Genomic DNA, 19,562 nt, shown 5'->3' on the forward strand with positions numbered 1-19,562 from the left:
GAGAATCACTTGAACCCAGGAAGCAGAGGTTCCAGTTAGCCAAGATTGCACCACAAGGCTGGGAGACAGAGCAAGACTCCATCTCAAAAAAAAAAAAGAAAAGAAAAGAAAAGAAAACCACAAACTGAAGTCTAGACTGGGCCCTGGGCCATAGTTCATCAATCCCCACTGTAGGGTGTGATGGTTAAGAGCACAGGTTTTGAAGTTAGCTAAACCCCCAGATTCAAATCCTAATATTGTCATTTCCTAGCTTAGAGACCTAAAGCAAATTATTTAAACTCTTGGAGACTCAGTTCCCTCAAATGTAAAATGGGATCATATCAGTATCTATATCTTAGGCTTCGGTGACAATTAAGGAAGCTAAAACGTGTAAACAGGCTAGGCCCAGTGGCTCACGCCTGTAATCCCAACACTTTGGGAGGCTGAGGCAGGAAGGTCTCTTTAGCCCAAGACTTCAATACCAGCTGTGAGACCGCCTCTCTGTAAGAAATACAAAAATTAGCCAGGCATGGTGGCATGTGCTTGTAGTCCTAGTTACTTCGGAGGTTGAGGCAGGAGGATCACTTGAGCCCAGGAGTTCGAGGCTGTGGTGAGATATGATCACACCATCACACTCTAGCCTGGGTGACAGTTGGATAAAGTACTCAGAACAGTGTCTCTGCTGGGCGTGGTGGCTCACATCTGTAATCCCAGCACTTCAGGAGGCTGAGGCGGGTAGATCACGAGGTCAAGAGATCAAGACCATCCTGGCCAACACGGGGAAACCCCATCTCTACTAAAAATAGAACAACTAGCTGGGGGTGGTGGTGCATGCCTGTAGTCCCAGCTACTCAGGAGGCTGAGGCAGGAGAATCGCTTGAACCCGGGAGACAGAGGTTGCAGTGAGCCGAGATCACACCACTGTACTCCAGCCTGGTGACAGAGCAAGACAACATCTCAAAAAAAAAAACAAAAAAACAAAAAAAAAATAACAGTGTCTCGTGCCTTCTAAGTGAGCAGTGATCAGTAAGTCCTGGCTGGATGTAATCCCACCATGTCTCCACAAAGTCAGTAGCATGATTAGCCTCACTTGACAAACGAGGAAACCAAGGCTCAGAGAGGTTAAGTGACTTGCCTAAGTTTGCACAATGGATAAGCAGCAGGGCCAGGATTTGAACCCAGGCCTCCTGGCTCCAGAGCCTACATTCTTTTTTCCCCTTATCATGGAACATTTCCATCATACACAAAAGTAGAGAGTATATGATGAACCCAGCTATCCAACAGGCAGCTTCAACAACAAACAGCCACTCAGGGTCCACCTTGTTTCCTCCATTATCCCCATCATCACTTTTTATTTCCCTGGAGCATTTTTGTTTTGTTTTGTTTTGTTTTGTTTTGAGACAAGGTCTCGCTCTTTCACCCAGGCTGGAGAGCACTGGCGCAATCATGGATCACTACAGCCTCGATCTCCTGGGCTCGAGTCATCCTGCCTCAGTACCCTGAGGAGCTGGGACAACAGGTGTATGCCACCACACCTGGCTAATTTTCGAATTTTTTTTTAATAGAGATAGGGTTTCATTACGTTGCCCAGGCTGGTCTCAAACTCCTGGGCTCACGCAGTCCTTCCAACTCAGCTTCCCAAAGTGCTGAAATTACAGGCATGAGCCACCATGCCCAGCTCACTGGAGTATTTAAAACAAGTCCAAGATAGCATGTAATTCCCCCATACCTACTTCCATGGATGTCTCTAATACATATAGACTTCCTTTTAAACATGTGGTTCTCAACTGGGGGCAATTTTGCCCCCTAGGAAACCTTTAGCTATGTCCAAAGACACTGCTACTTGTCTCAACTGAAGAGGAATTTTGCTACCAGTATCTCGTAGGTAGAGACCCCAGATGCTGCTGAACATCCTCCAATGCCCAGGACAGCTCCCCAGCCAGAAATAATCCAGCCCCAAATGTCACCAGTGTCAAGGGTGAGAGACACTGTTTTACACAGGACCACACTGCTCGACCGTGCCTAAGAGAATGGAGGAGTCCTCAATACCATCGAGCACCCAGTCTGTGGACAAACATCGCTGATTGTCTCAAAATGCCTCCTCACGTGGACGAGCTAGAAACAGATCCCTAAGCAGGTTCAGACGCTGCATCTGGCGGGTCCGTCTCTTGAGTCTCTTTCATCTCTAACAGTTCCTCTTCCCCACACCTGTTTCCCCATCATTCGTTGAAGAAGCCAGGTCATTTGCCACATAGAATCACCCACCCTCCAGATTAGGCCAGATGCCTCCCCAAGGTGCCAATGAACCACCCTCTGCATCACATCCTAGAGCTGAGTAGGGAGACCTCGAGCCTCCATGAGATGACAGCTCCGTATCTGCGGACAAGAGCCTCGTGGGCGGGGCTGCGTGTGTGTCCTGGTGTATTGCAGCAAACGGACGGCTTGTCCTCACTTTCTGTGATGTGAAAATTATAAAGTTCCCCCCAGAATCTTTCAGCAGACAGTTTTAGCCTCGCTGATGAGTGCTGCCTATATCCATGGTATTTCATTAGAACCGTGGTTCTCAGTCGGGATGATTTTCCCCGCAGGGGGTATTTGGCAATGTCTGAAGACATTTTTGGTTGTCACAATCGGGGGAGAGGTGCCACTGGCATCTAGTGGATAGATGACAAAGATACTGCTAAATAGTCTACATAATGTCCAGGACAGCAGTCCCCCTCCCACCACCCACTACAAGGATGATGCTACCCACGTGTCAATAAGGCCAGGACTGAGAACACCTCTCCCCCTCCCCCCCACGTGCTCCGGACACCCCCGGCCAGCGCTCACCTGTTGATCTGGGTGACATACTGCTTCATCTCCTTCAGGGCTACATCTAGCTTGGTGAAGAGCTGCAGGTAGGCATCCTGGATCTCACGGTCCTCTTGCTTGAGCAGGAAGCTCAGGCCCCGGTCTTCCTGGCCAAGGGTCCCACTGGCTGGCCCGAAGCTGCCATCGTGGGGACCCTGGCCTTGGGGATCACCCTCTTCAGCAGGCAAGCACTTCCAGGAGGGGGCAGCCATGGTGGTGATGCAGTGCTGGGTGTAGGACATGGGGTTCAGGTGGCCTACAGTGGAGGAAGGGAGAGCTCACTGGAAAACAGCCACCAGCACCCACGGGGCCTCTGGGCAGAACAATACAAACCCATTTCAAGGATCCCAATGAAGGAGAAAAATTTCCCCTTTAAATACTCTTAATCCATTTGGTTACTTCAAGAAGAATGTTCCAGGCTGGTGCTAATATGCTCTTAACTACTGTGATCTTCTTGCTGCCTGCAATGCAGACATGATGGCTGGTATCCCAGCAGACATCATCATCCACGAGGCATAAAGCCACATCTAGAGATGCTGCCCCACAGAGAAGGTCATCCCTGATGACCATGGAGCCACCATTCCAGCCCTGGACAGCTGACCTCCAGACAAGTTTCTAAGTATCTGGAGTGCAACATCTGAACCCAGTTTCTAATAGACACACGCAGGTACCTTGCTCCGGGTCAAGGCCGATGAGGGAGGGTTTGCGTCCAAAGCGGATGCTGAAGGACCTGCCCACTGAGGGGGTGGTCTTGGGGTAGGACACTTCCATGAGGTTGATGTGGCAATTGGTGGGGCAGAAGTCCAGGCCACACAGCGGGTGGGGCTCCAGGGGGGCTTGTTTGAAGGGTGGGCTGACCCTGCTCTTCAGCTGGGCTGCAAACTGAGAAAGTGGAGGCCGTAAAGTTGTGAGTCACAGGGCAGGATCTGGAAATAATGGCCCACACCCAGTACCCACTTTATCCTGGCCTAGGCCAGATGCTCACAGTGGGACAAAATGCCAGTAGCTCCAAATGAGAAGGGGAACCCCTGGACCGTGTTTCATGGCTCCAGACTGCAGGGAAAGCCTGGAGGAACCCAAGGCCTCTGGGTGCCCACCTCATGCATGGCTCCATTTTGGCTGCCCCTGAGCCATCCTTGAAGCATTGTCTCTGCCCCACCCTCAGTTCATGAGGTTCAGGGTCAACGTGCCTCTCCATCCCTATGGCAACTGGAACCGGATGAGGCACATGACCTAAGCCAAGCCAACAGAGCTCCCTCCGAGTTAATTTTTTCCTGGGCTCACTAAGGCTAGAGCTATCAAGGGCCAACGTGTCCCCCTCCACCACAAGAGAAGGGCCTGCCTGAGAGTGAACCCAACACAAAGGAAAACGAAGCCAGGAGATGCAGAGAGGCCACGCTGCTATGATGTGGTAAGTTCACCTCCGCCCTTTTCAGTAATACACACCATACATTCTCCTGTTTGTTTCAGCTGAGTTGGGATGGGCTTTGACATTTACAACCCATAGATCCCAGGCTGAGACGCTATGTCTGGGACCCGTGGTAGAGACCCCGGAGGGAGCAGGCAAGCACCTCCTGGTAGCAGGCAATCCTCTGGCCGATGCTCTCCAGCTTGGTGTCGCAGATGTTGCGGAACTCAAAGTGGGGCATGGTCACAATGGCGCTGCTCAGGGCCATGAGCCGCCCGCAGTTCTCCACGAAGACACTGTCATCGGCAGCAAAGGCCTCGAGGATCTGCAGAAATGTCAACAGCTACTGAGCACTCCCCGGGTGCTGGGCAGATCTTAAGCGGTTCACCCGCAGTGACTCCTGTACTACACGTAATACCCCCCAGGAAGTCAGGTCTGTTCGCCCGCAGTGACTCCTGTACCACTCGTAATACCCCCCAGGAAGTCAGGTCTGCTGCTGGCCCTTATTGCACAGGAGTAAACTGAGGCTAAAGGGACAAGCCACTCTCCACAGTCCCATGCTACCTAGTGGTAGGACAAGGACCAGAATTCAGGGCTCCAGGCTAAGCCTGAGGAAATGGGATTCAGGTGTCTCACCCAACTCCTTCTCCCAACCCCCTGATAAGAGACACTGGCTTCAATCCCCGAGGGTAGGGCAGGGTCAGGCAGTGCCCAAGGAGACCTTGGCAGTGAGGCCGAAGCAGCCGCGGGGCTCCACGATCTTCTCCAGCACGTGGCACCTGACGCCTGCCGTGCTCACGTACTCATACACCACGCCGTGTTCCAGGTGCACGTTGTCCACAGTCAGGCTGACCATGGGGCTGTCCTCACACAGGCTCAGCCGGGGACCCAGGGACAGCAGTGGGAAGGCTGGAAGCCAAAAGAGGTGACATCTGAGCAGACATCAGAGGGAGGGAGGAAGGCAAGGCAAGGAGGATTCTGGAGGAAGCCTTCCAGGCAGTGGGAACAGCAAGTACAAAGGCCCCGAGGCAGGAGTACATTCAGCCAGAGTAGCCGGAGCAGAGAGGAGAGTGGGGAAGTGATGGAAGGTGTTGGAGAGCCAGTCTGGACAAGATCACACAAGCCATCGAAGGCCTGGCCCTGAAGATGGAGGGAGCCATCGGAAGGTTCTCTTCTCATCTGGGGGAATAGCCCCTGGGAGGAAAGTAAGTCAGGACAGGGAGAGCCGTGAGCAGGCCATTGCCACCGTCTTGGTAAGAAATAATGGGGGCTTGGTCCAGGCAGCTGAAACAAGCAAGGAAACGGATTCTCCCTGAGAACCCCAAGGAGGACCGCAGCCCTGTGGACACCTTGATTTCAGCCCAGTGGGGCTCAGACTTCTGACCTCCAAAATTGTAAGTAGTAACTGTGTGTTGTTTAAGCTGCTGGGTTTGTGACACTTTGCTATAGCAACCATCAGAAACTGACATAACATCGCGGGCATCGTGACTGTGCACAGTGGTGCACACCTGTAATCCCAGCATTTTTGCGAGGCCAAGGCAAGAAGATCGCTTTAGCGCAGGAGTTAGAGACCAGCCTGGGCAACATAGGGAGATCTCACCTCTAAAAAAACTTCCAAAAATTAAAAAATTAGCCAAGTGTGATGGGGCACGCCTGTGATCCCAGCTACTCGGGAGGCTGAGGTGGGAGGATCACTGGAACCTGGGCGGTCGGGGCTGCAGTGAGCTGTGGTCACACCACTACGCTCCAGCCTGGGTGACAGAGCCAGACCCTGTCTCCAAAAAGAAAAAACAAACAAACCTGCTGGCATGGAGGTGGACTGGCTGGAGGAGAGGAGGTGAGGGGACACAGGAGAGGACCCAACCCCTCTGGAGTCTCAGTCCCTCTGGAAGCTCCTGTCACACCATGTCACGTCTGTTACCTGAGTCAGGCTGGTCTTCCTCCTGGGCCTGCTCGCCACTGGGGTCCTCACTGGCGGCCTCCTGGCTGGCTCGTGCTTCCTGGGCATCCTCATGGGTGTGGTATATCCACTGGTACAGGCCCTGCCAGAAGCCAGAGTAAGGGACAGCCATGGTGCCAGCAGGTAGGGAGGAGGGGATGGGGCCGAGGTGCAAACTGCCCCTGGGTTCCAGAGCTCTGGAAACTCACTGACCACCAGTCACATTCAGCCCTCACCGTGCACAGTCTATGCTCCCTACAGAGGCCAGGGGATGTGACAACGTGAAGCAGGGCCATGGGTGCAGACGTATTGTCTCTCCTGTGTCCCCAGGGTCAGGTGCCCAAAACACACACACTGAGTGAGCCAATGAATGAACCAGTGAGGGAATCTCGCCCTCCACCAGAACCCTGACCCCCAACCAAATGGAGTATCCACTTTCACCATCCGCTTGATTACGTGCCCAACATGCCTATGTGGTGAGGAGAGAGGGTCTGGTCACACCCATTTCACAGCTGTGAAAACTGAGACCCCCAGGTATCACAGCACAGCTCCTCTGGTTTAAGGAGGCAGCAGGAGCACAGAGTTCAGGCCCAGCTCCGCCCTGTTGGGTCAGCAGCCCCACCCAACTCACAACCAGTGGCACATGCAGGTTTTCTCCAGAGAAGAGAGGACAGGCCTCAGCCGCCTACCCCGACCCAGCAGGACTTCCCTGATGGCCCCAGCTGCTGGTCAACTCACCAGGGCCTCTTCGCGCCGACTCCGGAATGCCTGGAAGTGATCCAGGACCTCAGGGGCACCGTCGTTCATCACGTTGCTGCCATTGACCTTCAGAATGCACTGACCAGCACAGAGCCCTGCAGCCATGGCCTCGGAGCCTAAGGGGAACAGGAGAGCGTGAGGCTGGATGCCAGGCAAGGACAAGCAGCCCGCTGAACACTGTTCCCCCGCAAGACACACTCAAAGACTTCACCTCCAGCCCTCCCACCCCAGAGTCGCCCTCTGACCCATTCCAGTGCAAAGAATGGACTGACATTCCCATTTTGCAGAAGAAAAAACTGAGGTTCAGAGAAGTAGTAGCTGGCCCAAGGTCACGCAGCAAGGCAAATGGGATCCGATTTGGATCCGTTTCACTCTAGAGCCTCATCTCCTTTAAAGTCCTGCAGCCGCCTCGTGCTACTGAGCCAGGATCGGCCCCATTTGGCAGATAGGGTGACGGGCTGAGAGAGGCAAAGCCATGCTCTCTCGGTCGAATGAACAGAAGCCAGGATTCAAACTAGGCCTACCGCACTCCAAGGGCAAGGTTTTTCAGCTATTCCACAATCCCCAAACCGTAGGTCTTGAACCCAGGGGTTTTTCTAGTTCATGTGAAAGGTCTGGAAATGCAAACAAATGCCAAGCTTTGCCCAGACATGGGGCAATACCAGGCCCGAATGGTGTGGTGGTGCCAAGTACAGCCCCTGGGGACTCGCATGGCTTCAAACCCTGGCTCTGCCATAGACCGACCCTGGAACCTTCAGTAACTACCTTCACTCTCTGGAGCTCGGCTTCCTCATCTGTGAAATGAGAACGCTCATAATCCCTACTCAGAGGGTCCTGGGGAGATCCCATGAGTTAATACATGCAGCATTCAGCATCATGGCTGGCACTCAGTGAGTGCTCAAGAAATAGCACCTGTTTTATTCTTTTCACCTTCGTTGCCTATGAACACTTATTACTACCTATTACCAATATCTCTGCAGATGTTTTGAAGCAGGATTTCTCACCAAGGCACTGCTGATTTTTTGGGTGAGATAATTCTGTGTGACTCTCCGGGGCTGTCCTGTGCACTGCAGCATATTTAGCAGGATCCCTGGTCTACCCACTAACTGCCAGAAACACCCCCTCCCCAGTTACGACAAACAAAAATGTCTCCAGACAGAGCCAATGTCCTCTGGAGAGGAGGCTAAGGTGCCCCAAGGTGAGAATCACTGCTTTAAGGACAAAATGAAAACCTACTTTAAAATATTATCAAATTCTCAGTAGCCTTCTGTCATGGTATGCATTTTCTTTTTTTTTTTTTTTTTTTGAGACGGAGTCTTGCTCTGTCATCTGGGCTGGAGTGCAGTGGCCGGATCTCAGCTCACTGCAAGCTCCGCCTCCGTGGTTTACGCCATTCTCCTGCCTCAGCCTCCCCAGTAGCTGGGACTACAGGCACCCGCCACCTCACCCGGCTAGTTTTTTTTTGTATTTTTTAGTAGAGACGGGGTTTCACCATGTTAGCCAGGATGGTCTTGATCTCCTGACCTTGTGATCCGCCCATCTCGGCCTCCCAAAGTGCTGGGATTACAGGCTTGAGCCACAGCGCCCGGCCGCGCCCGGCCGGTATGCATTTTCTTAATGAATACCTAGTAAACGCACAACTATGACCACACAAGTGAACGATGTATGTTTAAACTTTAAAAAGGGAGGCACGGCCGGGCGCGGTGGCTCAAGCCTGTAATCCCAGCACTCTGGGAGGCCGAGACGGGCAGATCACGAGGTCAGGAGATCGAGACCATCCTGGCTAACATGGTGAAACCCCGTCTCTACTAAAAAATACAAAAAACTAGCCGGGCGAGGTGGCGGGCGCCTGTAGTCCCAGCTACTCCGGAGGCTGAGGCAGGAGAATGGCGTAAACCTGGGAGGCAGAGCTTGCAGTGAGCTGAGATCTGGCCACTGCACTCCAGCCCGGGCGAGAGCGAGACTCCGTCTCAAAAAAAGAAAAAAATAAAAAGGAGGCACTTAAATGCAGAAAAGTCTGAGGGCCCAGTATCATAGACCTACTTGCTTCCATCTCCAAGACATAGTGACACCTTTAATAGCACACAAGGAATAGGCAATGCAGAAAGCAGAGGTCTTGATCTGCTGGCCTTTCGGCTGGATCTGGCCACAGAAGTATTGAGGCAGAGCCGCCAGATTTGCATTTCTGGCTTCTCTTAGAAAATCAGGTCTGGTGAGAGTGGGCTCCCATTCCAGTCTGGCAATAAGGAGCTCCAGCTGAAGAGCCACTGCTCCTTCCAGAGTGAACACGTATTTTTCGCCTTGCCATAGTCCCCACCAGTCCCCACTGTCTTCCACTGGGATCGCTACCCACCTGTAGCCTACCTGATCCCAAGAGACATTTGTGTTTGCAAGTCTTGGCATCAGGCAAAGAAAATAAGTGCTGATGGTACGTTGTCTGGCAGAAGCCTAGAGTTCAGAAGGCTCTGAACTCCTGCCACACAGACAGACCGACCATCTCCTGCACCTTTCCCTTCTCTCCCTAGGCTCCCACTCACCTCTCCCCACAGCATAGACATACGGCGGGGCAGCTCCATGAATCTGGAAGCACAGTGTGTCCGGCTGGTCGGGGATTTTGATGATCCTGCAGCAGGTAGAAGAGGCAGGGAAAAAGGCCATGAGGAAAACCGGCATCGCTCCCAATAATCCCGGGGCCGACCCAGAGAGTGTCTGCCTTGGAAACACTGGGAAATTCAGCCCAAAATAGTAGTAGCAACACAGGCTTTCCAGCTCCCAAATATGGAAAGAAATGTCAATCAGGCAGATTGACCAGGATCCTTGATTAAGCACAACCCACTGGCCTGCCCTTGGAGCTTCTGTCCTCGCACAGAAACTCCAGACCACCCTCCCACACCTTCTCCATTGTTCTCCTGTCCTAAGGCCCTTAGAGGTGAGACCACCACTCCAGCCAGTCAATAGCTAAAGATTCGCAGGTGGGAGGGTGTGAAATGACCTGGTGGTACATCTTGGTGCCGACCCTAGAAAAACACCCACGCAAGTCCCCTAGGAAGGCAGGACTGGGCCATTCTGTGGATCAATCCCCAAAGCAGAGAGGCAGCACCTACCAGGGAGGGCAGTGGGTGTCACTGCTCCTGGAGCATCAGTGCCCTGCCCACATCCCCGTCTAGGGCATGTCTCCAACCCTGTGCTGCACAATCGTCCCTCCCATTCCCCCCTGCAGATAAAGCCGAGCTGGGAGCCTGCTCTCAAACCCAGGTGTTTCCACAGCTTTAAGCAGACACAGTCCACCTTGGTGCTTTCTGCCACTTCCACATACCAACCCATCTATCAACCACACTTTCCCTAAGTCAGCTCGCCTTTTTACTCAAATAATTGTATTTAAAACTTTCCACGCCTCCTGACAAGAGAAGATCTGTCTTAAATAAAAGGGAGAAGTGAAAAACCAGATGCATAATTTTTCAAAGAGAAAATGCTTTGCTTCCCGGTACCTACCCCTAGCATGGCTCTGCTCCTCCTGCCCCTGTTGGTGCATTCTGCTGACCACCACCTCCTCAGCTCCCCCTAGTGCCACCTTTGCCCCTGACAATCTGAGCTCCACTTGCAGCCACAGGACTTCGATCAGAAGCTTCAAATGACTCCCCATGGGTCCTTGCCAGGAGCCTCCAGGGCCTGGACCCCACTGCCCCACAGACCTCATTGCCTAGCCCTCCCTCTCACTCACTCACTGCTCCAGCCCCATCAGCTTCCTTCTGCTCCTCCAATGTGCCAGACACAGTGCCACTTCAGGGCCTCTGCCCTGGCTGCTTCCCCTGCCTGGAGCCCTGTTCATCCAGAAATCCCCTTGGCTCCTCCATGATCTGCTTCGGGTCTTCACCTCAACTCTCAGTGATGTCTCCCTGACGAACATCCCTCTGCACACTCTGGCCCCTTTCCCGGGTTTATAGAAACTTATCTGCGCCACGCTCACCAGCACAGGCTCAGCGTGTGTCTTACTTCTCTATCTGCACATCGTCTGTCTCCTGTTCCCTCCCGCAGCTAGATCTGAGATCTATGAATGGCAGGAACTACATGCATCTCCACATGGCTGGATTCCCAGGGCCCAAACTGCCACCAGCACAGAGTAGCACTCTATAAACATCTGCCGAATGAATGAAGGTTCAGCTTGTGTCATGTGCCTCCAGCAATGGGTCCCAGCCATGGGGGACCAGGACAGTTCATGCCACCCCCAGCCCTCGGCCACCACTCACCCTGAGAGGCAGGGCTGCTGGACACCCTGCCCCAGGATACTCACTCTTTGGCCTTGGTGGCCACTAGGAGGCGCAGAGGGCGGCGGGAGCAGAAGGACTGGTTGAGGATGGACTCCACCTCCGAAAAGGGCCGCAGGAACACCAGGTCCTCATTGATGGAGTAGATCTTCCTCCCCACCTGCAGGCCGGCCATCTGGGCAGGGGTGGCAGGGGACAGACGTGCACACCGGTCACTAAGCTCCTTCCCTCCTCATCAAGGAAGCTCAAATGTGTTCGGCAGAAAGGTGCTGGCCCAAGGGATCTGGCAGGACTGGGTGACTGTGTGCTGTCTATGGTAAGCAGTTGAAGGGCACAAGGCACCTGGTTCTGCCTCACGAGCCACAAAGGGAAGCTCATGGGAGGGCAGCTGGGAAAGGTGTTCCTCCTGAGGGGAAACTCTGCTGGGGCCTGACCCTGTTGTGTGGGGACATGAGAGTCACACCAGGGTGGCCACCTTGTGTCTGTGAGGGCCTGGCCAAGAAAGATGAAGACATGCTGACCTGAACCAAGATTCACAACCACCTCCTTCCAACCGCTGACATCACTGGCAAGGTCAGCTCAGCCGCTCCAGCCATGGGTATGTGGCTACTTGCAGCCCAAAGCATTCCTAATTGCCACAGGGGCAAGCTGGGCTTCAGCCAGCATGGCAGGTGCATCTCCCCCACCCACCTCCACACGCCCCAGGAGAAGCTGGAAGGCCCCAGGGCTGAATCCTTGGTCAGCCACACCCTCACTCTCCTAACCTATCCTCCTCTAGGCTTTGCATGGGACAGCAACAGGTTTATCTTATTCAAGCCTCTGTGACTTGTTGCAGAAAACTGAGAAACCTGCTTTTTGGCTGTACCTCCCCACAGCGTCCAGCAGAGGGCAGCGGTGGAACACACCAGGGCCCTGGGCCTCTGCACTCACTCCCAGCTCCTGCAGCCACTGCAGACAGTGGGTAATGGACTCAGTTTATCCACGTGGGCAGTAAGAGAAGAGGAGCCAGCGATCATTCTAGTATCTCCTGGGCTTGGCTGCCTCAAGGACGGTGAAGACAGACACTCCGCCCTGCCACTTGCACACATTCCCTGCCAGCTCCCCCGAGGGCCTCACCTCGGCCAGCGAGCCCCTCTGGACGGTCTTCACCACCACAGCTTTGTTCTTCTCCTCGATGTCGAAGCCATAGTCCTCCTCCTGGGGCAGGATCTGGGGGCCCAGGACAAAAGGAACCCAGTTGGGGAGCGAGGTGGGCCTGCAGCCAGCCCCACCACGGCCCCCACAGGACCATGACCTCGTCCCAGGTCTAGTAGGGAAGCAGCTAGATCCAGGCCGGGTGAGACAGAGCAAAATGCAAACAGCATCTGGCACAGAGCTGGTGCTCACTCTGTGCCTGCCACTGGCTTAACGAATCACACAGATCCAAAGGTGTCCAGCCACCAAGAATGTGGAGTTAGGGAATTCAGGGAGCAGCGGTCCCACCCGAGGGCAGGATGGCAGGCATGCTGGAAACAGGTCTGGGGGTTCCCCAGTCGGGGGGATACAGGGAAAGGCACTCATTCTGTCAACAGAGATTGACTGAGATGCTGCCCATCACACAAGCCAGGCAGTTCTCATGGGTGCTGGAGTCACCATTTAGAACAAGACAAACAGGCCCAGCCCGGCTTAGTCGGGGAGGCAGACTATAAACGAATAAACAAAGAAACATAGGATGTGATGCAGGGAGTACACATAGTTGGAATTAAAGCACTTAATGGGATAGGGCACGGCAAGCAGGCAGAGGAGGTGCTACCGGAGCTGAGGCCTAAAAGAAATGAAAAACAAACTTCATTAAGAGTGCAGGAACATGCTCCAGGCAGCAGGCACAACACATACAAAAGTCCTGAGGGAGGCCCCAAGGCACTGGAGAGTAAGAAAAGAGATCAGGAGGTCAGCCACAATGGCTCATGCTTGTAATCCCAGCACTTTGGGAGGCCAAGATAGGTTGATCACTTGATCCTAGGAGTTCAAGACCAGACTGGGCAACATAGCAAAACCCTATCTTTATAAAAAATACAAAAATTAGCTGGGTGTGGTGGCGCAGGCCTATTATCCTAGCTACTGGGGAGGTGGAGGAAAGGAGAGAGGAGAGAGGGGAGGGGAGAGAGAGGAAGGGAGGGGAGAGAGGGGAATGGAGGGGAGAGAGGGGAATGGAGGGGAGGCGAGGGGAGAAAGAAAGTGGAGGCGAGGAGGGAGGGAGGGAAGGAGGGAGGGAGGGATGAAGGAAGGAAGGAAGGAAGGAAGGAAGGAAGGAAGGAAGGAAGGAAGGAAGGAAGGAAGGAAGGAAGGAAGGAAGGAAGGGCGCAAGAGAGACAGAAAGAAGAAAAGAAAAGAGAAAAGAAGAGAGAGGAAGGAAGCAGGAAGGGAAAGAGGAAAGAGGGAAGGGGAGGGGAGGGGAGTGAGAGGTTGAATTTTATCCTAAGTGTGACAGGAAGCACTGGGGGACTTTACAGTGAGAGGAATGAAATCAGAGGGAACAGCAGTCCCTGCAGTACTACGGGATAGAAGTTAATGGAGCCATCTTCATATGAGTCAGGCTTCAGCTCCAATCCTGGCGGTAGCCAGAGACCTAACTTCTCTAAGCGTCTGTCTTGACTGCCTGCTGCAGGCCAAGTGTTAAGATGGGGGCTGCCGTGGGGTATGCGGGATGAGTTGCTTCAGGAGGCCAACCTCTCTATACAATGTACGGGGAGGGGACAGGAGAGGCAAGGGAACAGGAAGGGAGACCTGAAAGCCCAATCTCTTTTGTTAGGAGGGTAGTCTCAGCCAGTGATACAGCCTGGCCTCTTTGCAGAGTTGTCCCCTAACACCTAGAATCCACCTATTCTGGTACTCCAAGCTGAGCCCCCTTCTCTGTGCATAGCCAGAAGGTCACCCAGCTCCCATGCCTGCAAGGGGCTCGGGCAAGGAAGGGACAGCAGCTCAGCTGTGCTCCTACCAGCAGGCGCTTGGCCAGAATGTTCTCCACCAGCTTGAAGTCATTGCGAAGCTGTTTGTTCTTGCTGCTGGTCCCCTCCATCTCCTCGTCAGCATGGAAGCGGAAGTACTGGGACTCATCCCTGAACTCGCTCTTCTCCAGCACTGCAGATCCACAGATGTGCACTCAGTGGTCAGATTCACGTGGGAAAGTTTCAGCCATGTTTGCCAACTGGCAGGCACAGGCTGGAACTAGGCCATGGACACATTTGGTTTGGCAAACACTATTCTATTAAAATGGAATCAAATGCCAACACTAACATATTAGGATATTTCACAAAGTGATCTGGCTTTCTGACTTCTCTTGAAAAGCCTGAACTTGCCTCACCTGCTATAAAAAGATATTAATATGTTACAAAGCCATAGTAACAAACACAGTGTGGAACTGCAGTAGAAACAGATCAATAACCAGTGGAAGGGAATAGAAATCACATAAGAGGACTAACTGTTCGCAGGAACTTAGTCTGTGATGATGATACATGATCACAGGGTATTCTGCAGATGATGCATGGAAAACTGACTTGCGGGTGGGGGGGGGGGGGATTGAATCCCTACCTCACACCATATACAACAATAAACTCCTAATGGATTAAAAACCTACATATGAACAGTAAAACTGAAGCTAACAAAACTAAAAATAGGATGACATCTTTGTCCTAGAGAAGAAAAGGAGTCTGTGTATAAGACCCTCTTGTACTAGACTAAAATTAAGGACCTCCATTTGATAACAACTCCATAGGTAGATGGTAGATGTGAAGATAACTATAGTGTCCAAAACCAACAGGAATAAATATTTAGAATATATAAAACCTCTAACAAATCAACCAGAAAAGGCTCAGAAGCTCACAGATAAATGGGCAAAGGATATCAACAGTTAGTTAACATAAGCAAACTCCAATGAGCAGCAATTTGTGAAAAGACGTTCAGACCTCTCAGAATGAAATGATGCTGACACTTTAGACCAAAAGTTAGCAAACTCAGTCCCCGCAGGCCAAATCTGCTCCACTACTTGGTCTTACGAATAAAGTTTTATTGGCACACAGCTACAGTGATTTGTATTTGTACTTATATTATCTGTGACTGCTTTTGAGCCACAAGGACAAAGCTGAATGCTGTGACAGAAGCTGTACAGCCCACAAAGCCTAAATTGTTACTAAGTGGCCCTTTACATACAAAAATATACTGACCCTGGCCAGGCATGGTGGCTCCACCTGTAATCCCAGCACTTTGAGAGGCTGAGGAGGGCAGATCACCCTAGGTCGGGAGTCTAAGACCAGCCTGACCAACATGGGGAAACCCTGTCTCTACTAAAAATAAAAAATTAGCTGGGCGTGGTGGCACATGCCTGTAATCCCAGCTACTTGGGAGGGTGAGACAGGAGAACTGCTTGAACCCGGGAGGTGGAGGTTGCAGTGAGGTGAGATCACACAATTGCACTCCAGCATGGGCAACAAGAGCGAAACTCCATCTCAAAAAAAGATACATATATATATTTTTATATGTGTATAATATATAGCATGTATATAATATATATAATATATATATTATGTGTATACACACACACACAGACCCCTTTCTAGGACAAGCCAGGAAAATGAATAAAAATAACCAGTATCAACCAATTGGTGATCTGATCTCTGTAACTTACAACTTAACCAGGCACCTCCCAGTGCCAGGCACACTGGGGAGACATGCTAAGTTCACCACTCCTTGAACAAGGAAAGAATTGCTGTGCCCCTTTCATAGACGGGGAGACTAAGACTCAGACCCCTAGGTCACAGAGCCAGCAGGCAGCAGGCAGCAGAAGGGTCCTCATCGAGCCTCCTTCCTCTCCTCCTCTTCCCACACTGCCCAGCCAGGCCTGTTAGATGAGGCAGGGCTGAGTATAAACAGTGCACAAAGGTGGAAATCAAGGCTCGGAGAGGTAAAGGCAGCTGTCGGAGGCCAGTGGGTGCCTGAAACAAGGGAAACCAGCTGCCTTAGCCATGAGACATCCCCCTTATCCCTGAAGACAGAGGCTTTTTCTGGATGTGGTGACTCAGTGGAAAGCAGCCGGGGGCGTTTCTTTCTTTCTCCTTAGTTCTCCGGGACATTTCACCTGGAACTCTACCTGTTTGTAAGCCCCTTTCTCAGGCCACCCCTGTTACCTTTTTAAGAAAACAGACACACAAATTGCCACTTTCCCCAGAGCTGGGGAGCCAGGCCCTAGGGGGCCGCTGGCTTCGACTCCACTATAAACATTAAGTTAGAAGATCCCAGGAGTGGGAGGAAGAATTGCAATGTTGCATATTGACCAAAATATTTGTGGAAAACAGCGTGGAATCCCTCAAATCCATGAGCTCAGCCAAGCGAGCTACCGACCTCAATACCTTTCCCTCAAGGCTGCTGGTCCGGCTTTATAGGATACTCTCAGATCTGGGTTCAAATCCCTGCTCAGCCCCTTCCTGTCTTCGTGCCCTTTAGCCTCTCCGAGCCTCAGTTTCCTCGTCTACAAGAGTAACAACAGGACCAACATGCTGGGGTGGCTGTGGGGATTAAATGGCAAGCCTCAGTTTCCCCATATGTGCCTAAAGCAAGAGGGCCAGACCCCAGGCCAGCCCTAAGGGGGGAATACCTTAGGGTCTGTGGGCTCAGTTCAGCCCCAGTTTGAGGTGCCTCAAAAGGTACCACAGAGGCCCCTCCCTGTCACCCATCCTGCACCTCACCCTGTATTTTGCTGAAGGCACAACCCTGGAATTGGCCCTTTCCTATTTTAGCCTATTTTTGAGTTCGTGGCAGGGAACAGAGGAGCAGGGCCACGCCCTGCAATTTCTCTCCCTCAGAGGCCTTGAGGACATCAGGATTGCCTGGGAGTCACCGCCCAGCAGAATGTCCACAGCCAGCAGCCTTCCCGGAATAGCAGCTGGAGAGGACCCCTAATTACCTTCACCCACAAATGAGAGGTTGTGCCCAACTGACTGGAGGGAGGCTCGGGGCTGTCAGAGGGCCCCGAGGGAAACAGAGCAGCTTCTGGGAATGAAGGACTTTGGTGAGATGAGGTAGATGCGTGAAAATGCCCTTGGCCGTCCACACTGGCCCTGCCCTGCCCACCTCAGCTGGGGAAACTGGAAGCTAAAGAGTGAGTCCTATTCCCACAGAACACTGGGCATGCTGAGTGCAGAGGAGGGGAATGCAAGGCCTCCAATGGAAAACTGGAGAAACTGAGGCCCAGAGAGACACATGGGTCGACTGGGAGTCAGCTGAGTCAGGGACCTGCTGGCCACAAGGCAGGGGATAGACCCAAAGGCCTCTCAGCTCTCCAGCACATGGCGCACTCTGCCAAGGGAACCGCAAATCCAGCAGGCCGACCAGGGCTCAAAAAACTATGGCCTGGCTGGGTGTGGTGGCCCATGCCTGTAATCCTAGCTACTCAGGAGGCTGAGGCAGGAGAATCACTTGAACCCAGGAGAACGGAGGTTGTGGTGAGCTGAGATCATGCCATTGCACTCCAGCCTGGGTGACAAAAGGGAGAGACTTTGAGACTTCGTCTCAGAAAACAAACTATGGCTCACCACCTGCTTTTCTAAATAAAGTTTTATTGGCACAGAACCACGCCCATTTGCTTACATACTGTCTGTAGCTGCTTTTGTGCTACAAAAGCAGAGTTACAGTTAAGCAGCTGTGACAGAGTTTGCAGATCTCTGAGTTAGAACTAAAAAAGCCAACATCAGAAAGGAGAAATGGCCAAAGGGCCTTCCTGTGGCTCAGGGTTTTCTGAATCTGACCACTTCTAACCCCTTGCAACCACCAAGTCCCAGCCATATCCTCCTTCCCCTGGACTATCATGACCACCTCCTTGCTGGCATCCCTGTTTCCTTCCCCTGCACATACCACATGCACATGCATACACACACACACACACACACACACACACACATACACACACAGACATAAGGAACTGTTATCTGTCCTGGTCATCACTCTGCTCCCTGAGCCTGGCATGGTGCCTGGAACACCAAAGACACCACGCGTGATGTCAGAATGAACAAAGACAGAAAGGCGGGATGGGATCCGCCTAACAGGGAGAGAACAGCCCCTTATAAAAAAAAAAAGAGAATCCGGCCGGGCGCAGTGGCTCACATCTGTAATCCCAGCACTTTGGGAGGCCGAGGCAGGCAGATCACGAGGTCAGGAGATCGAGACCATCCTGGCTAACATGGTGAAAGCCCATCTCTACTAAAAAATACAAAAAATTAGCCAGGCGTGGTGGCGGGCGCCTGTAGTCCCAGCATCTTGGGAGGCTGAGGCAGGAGAATGGCGTGAACCTGGGAGGCAGAGCTTGCAGTGAGCCGAGATCGCGCCACTGCACTCCAGCCCAGGTGACAGAGCGAGACTCCGTCTAAAAAAAAAAAGACAGAGAGAGAGAATCTGAGCTAGGAGCAGAGTGATGACAGGGAGGAGCTATTTTAGCCAGGGTTGTGGGGAGGCCCCCACAGGGGAGAAGCTGACTGAGCAGAAACACTGAGTCACCTGCAGGGATGAGGCAGGCAGGGCACCCTGGCAAGAGAAACTGCAAGTGCAAAGGCTCTGAGGAATGTTCTAGAAACAGGAAAATGGCACCTTGGCAGGGGTTAAAGGTTTACCTGTCCTGCTGAAAGGACAGGAGACTCAGAGCTCCCCCAGGGCCCTCAAGGGGAGATGCTACATAGCACAGCAGTTGAGTGTGTAGCCTGTAAAGCCAGACGACCTGGGTTCTAATCCCGGCTCCAGATAGCCTGAGTTCTAATCCTGACTCCAGATAGCTTGGGTTCTAATCCTGACTTCTACTTGCCATGCAACCTTAAGAAAGTTTCTTAACTATCTGAGCTTCTATCTCCTCATCTATAAAATGGGGATGATGTTAATACCCGTATCAAAGGGTTGCTGTAAAGTATTAAACTAATAAATACACGTGAAGTGTCTAGAAAGAGCCCAGGCACACAGAACACTAACTTTTGTTGTAATTTAAACCGGTGTCCATGGAGCCACTTCGTCCTCCTTCTTGCCACCTTCCTGCTTCAGGAACATCTCAGAACCCGCTCCCCAATACCTGCCTCTCTCCCAGTGAAAAAAAAAGCCACTCATCTGAGGGAGGAGGCTGGGGAAAGAGGCAGACATCCCAGGAAGGGCTTCCTGCCTCTCAAAGTCACAACCCACCTGCCCACTGTCCCACAGGGCACAGCTCCTTCTTCCCCACGGAGGCCTTCGGGCCAGGCCTGCCTCATCTGACCTCACTGTCTACCCTGGAAGGCCACATCCCGCCCAGGAGGAAGGGCACAGGAAACCCATGGATTGGACTTCAAATCTAGCCCATGTCCTTCCAGCCATT

The 19,562-nt window shown here is 52.5% G+C and overlaps 1 protein-coding gene across 1 annotated transcript in view; it reads right to left on the bottom strand.

Annotated features, from left to right (window-relative positions):
- PREX1 (phosphatidylinositol-3,4,5-trisphosphate dependent Rac exchange factor 1) overlaps positions 1-19,562 on the bottom strand; it is a 207,831-nt gene that overhangs the window by 22,362 nt on the left and 165,907 nt on the right. Inside the window, exons 16-25 of the mRNA XM_010383869.2 lie at positions 14,178-14,320; positions 12,317-12,409; positions 11,227-11,375; positions 9,473-9,558; positions 6,915-7,051; positions 6,159-6,279; positions 4,959-5,146; positions 4,401-4,562; positions 3,501-3,711; positions 2,809-3,085 (exon numbers count right to left, since the gene is read on the bottom strand). Of these exons, the coding sequence (XP_010382171.1) occupies positions 2,809-3,085; positions 3,501-3,711; positions 4,401-4,562; positions 4,959-5,146; positions 6,159-6,279; positions 6,915-7,051; positions 9,473-9,558; positions 11,227-11,375; positions 12,317-12,409; positions 14,178-14,320 (1,567 nt within the window). The remainder of the gene's footprint in view (positions 1-2,808; positions 3,086-3,500; positions 3,712-4,400; positions 4,563-4,958; positions 5,147-6,158; positions 6,280-6,914; positions 7,052-9,472; positions 9,559-11,226; positions 11,376-12,316; positions 12,410-14,177; positions 14,321-19,562) is intronic.

Source organism: Rhinopithecus roxellana, chromosome 13 (genome assembly GCF_007565055.1).
Source record: "Rhinopithecus roxellana isolate Shanxi Qingling chromosome 13, ASM756505v1, whole genome shotgun sequence".
Classification (NCBI taxonomy): domain Eukaryota; kingdom Metazoa; phylum Chordata; class Mammalia; order Primates; family Cercopithecidae; genus Rhinopithecus; species Rhinopithecus roxellana.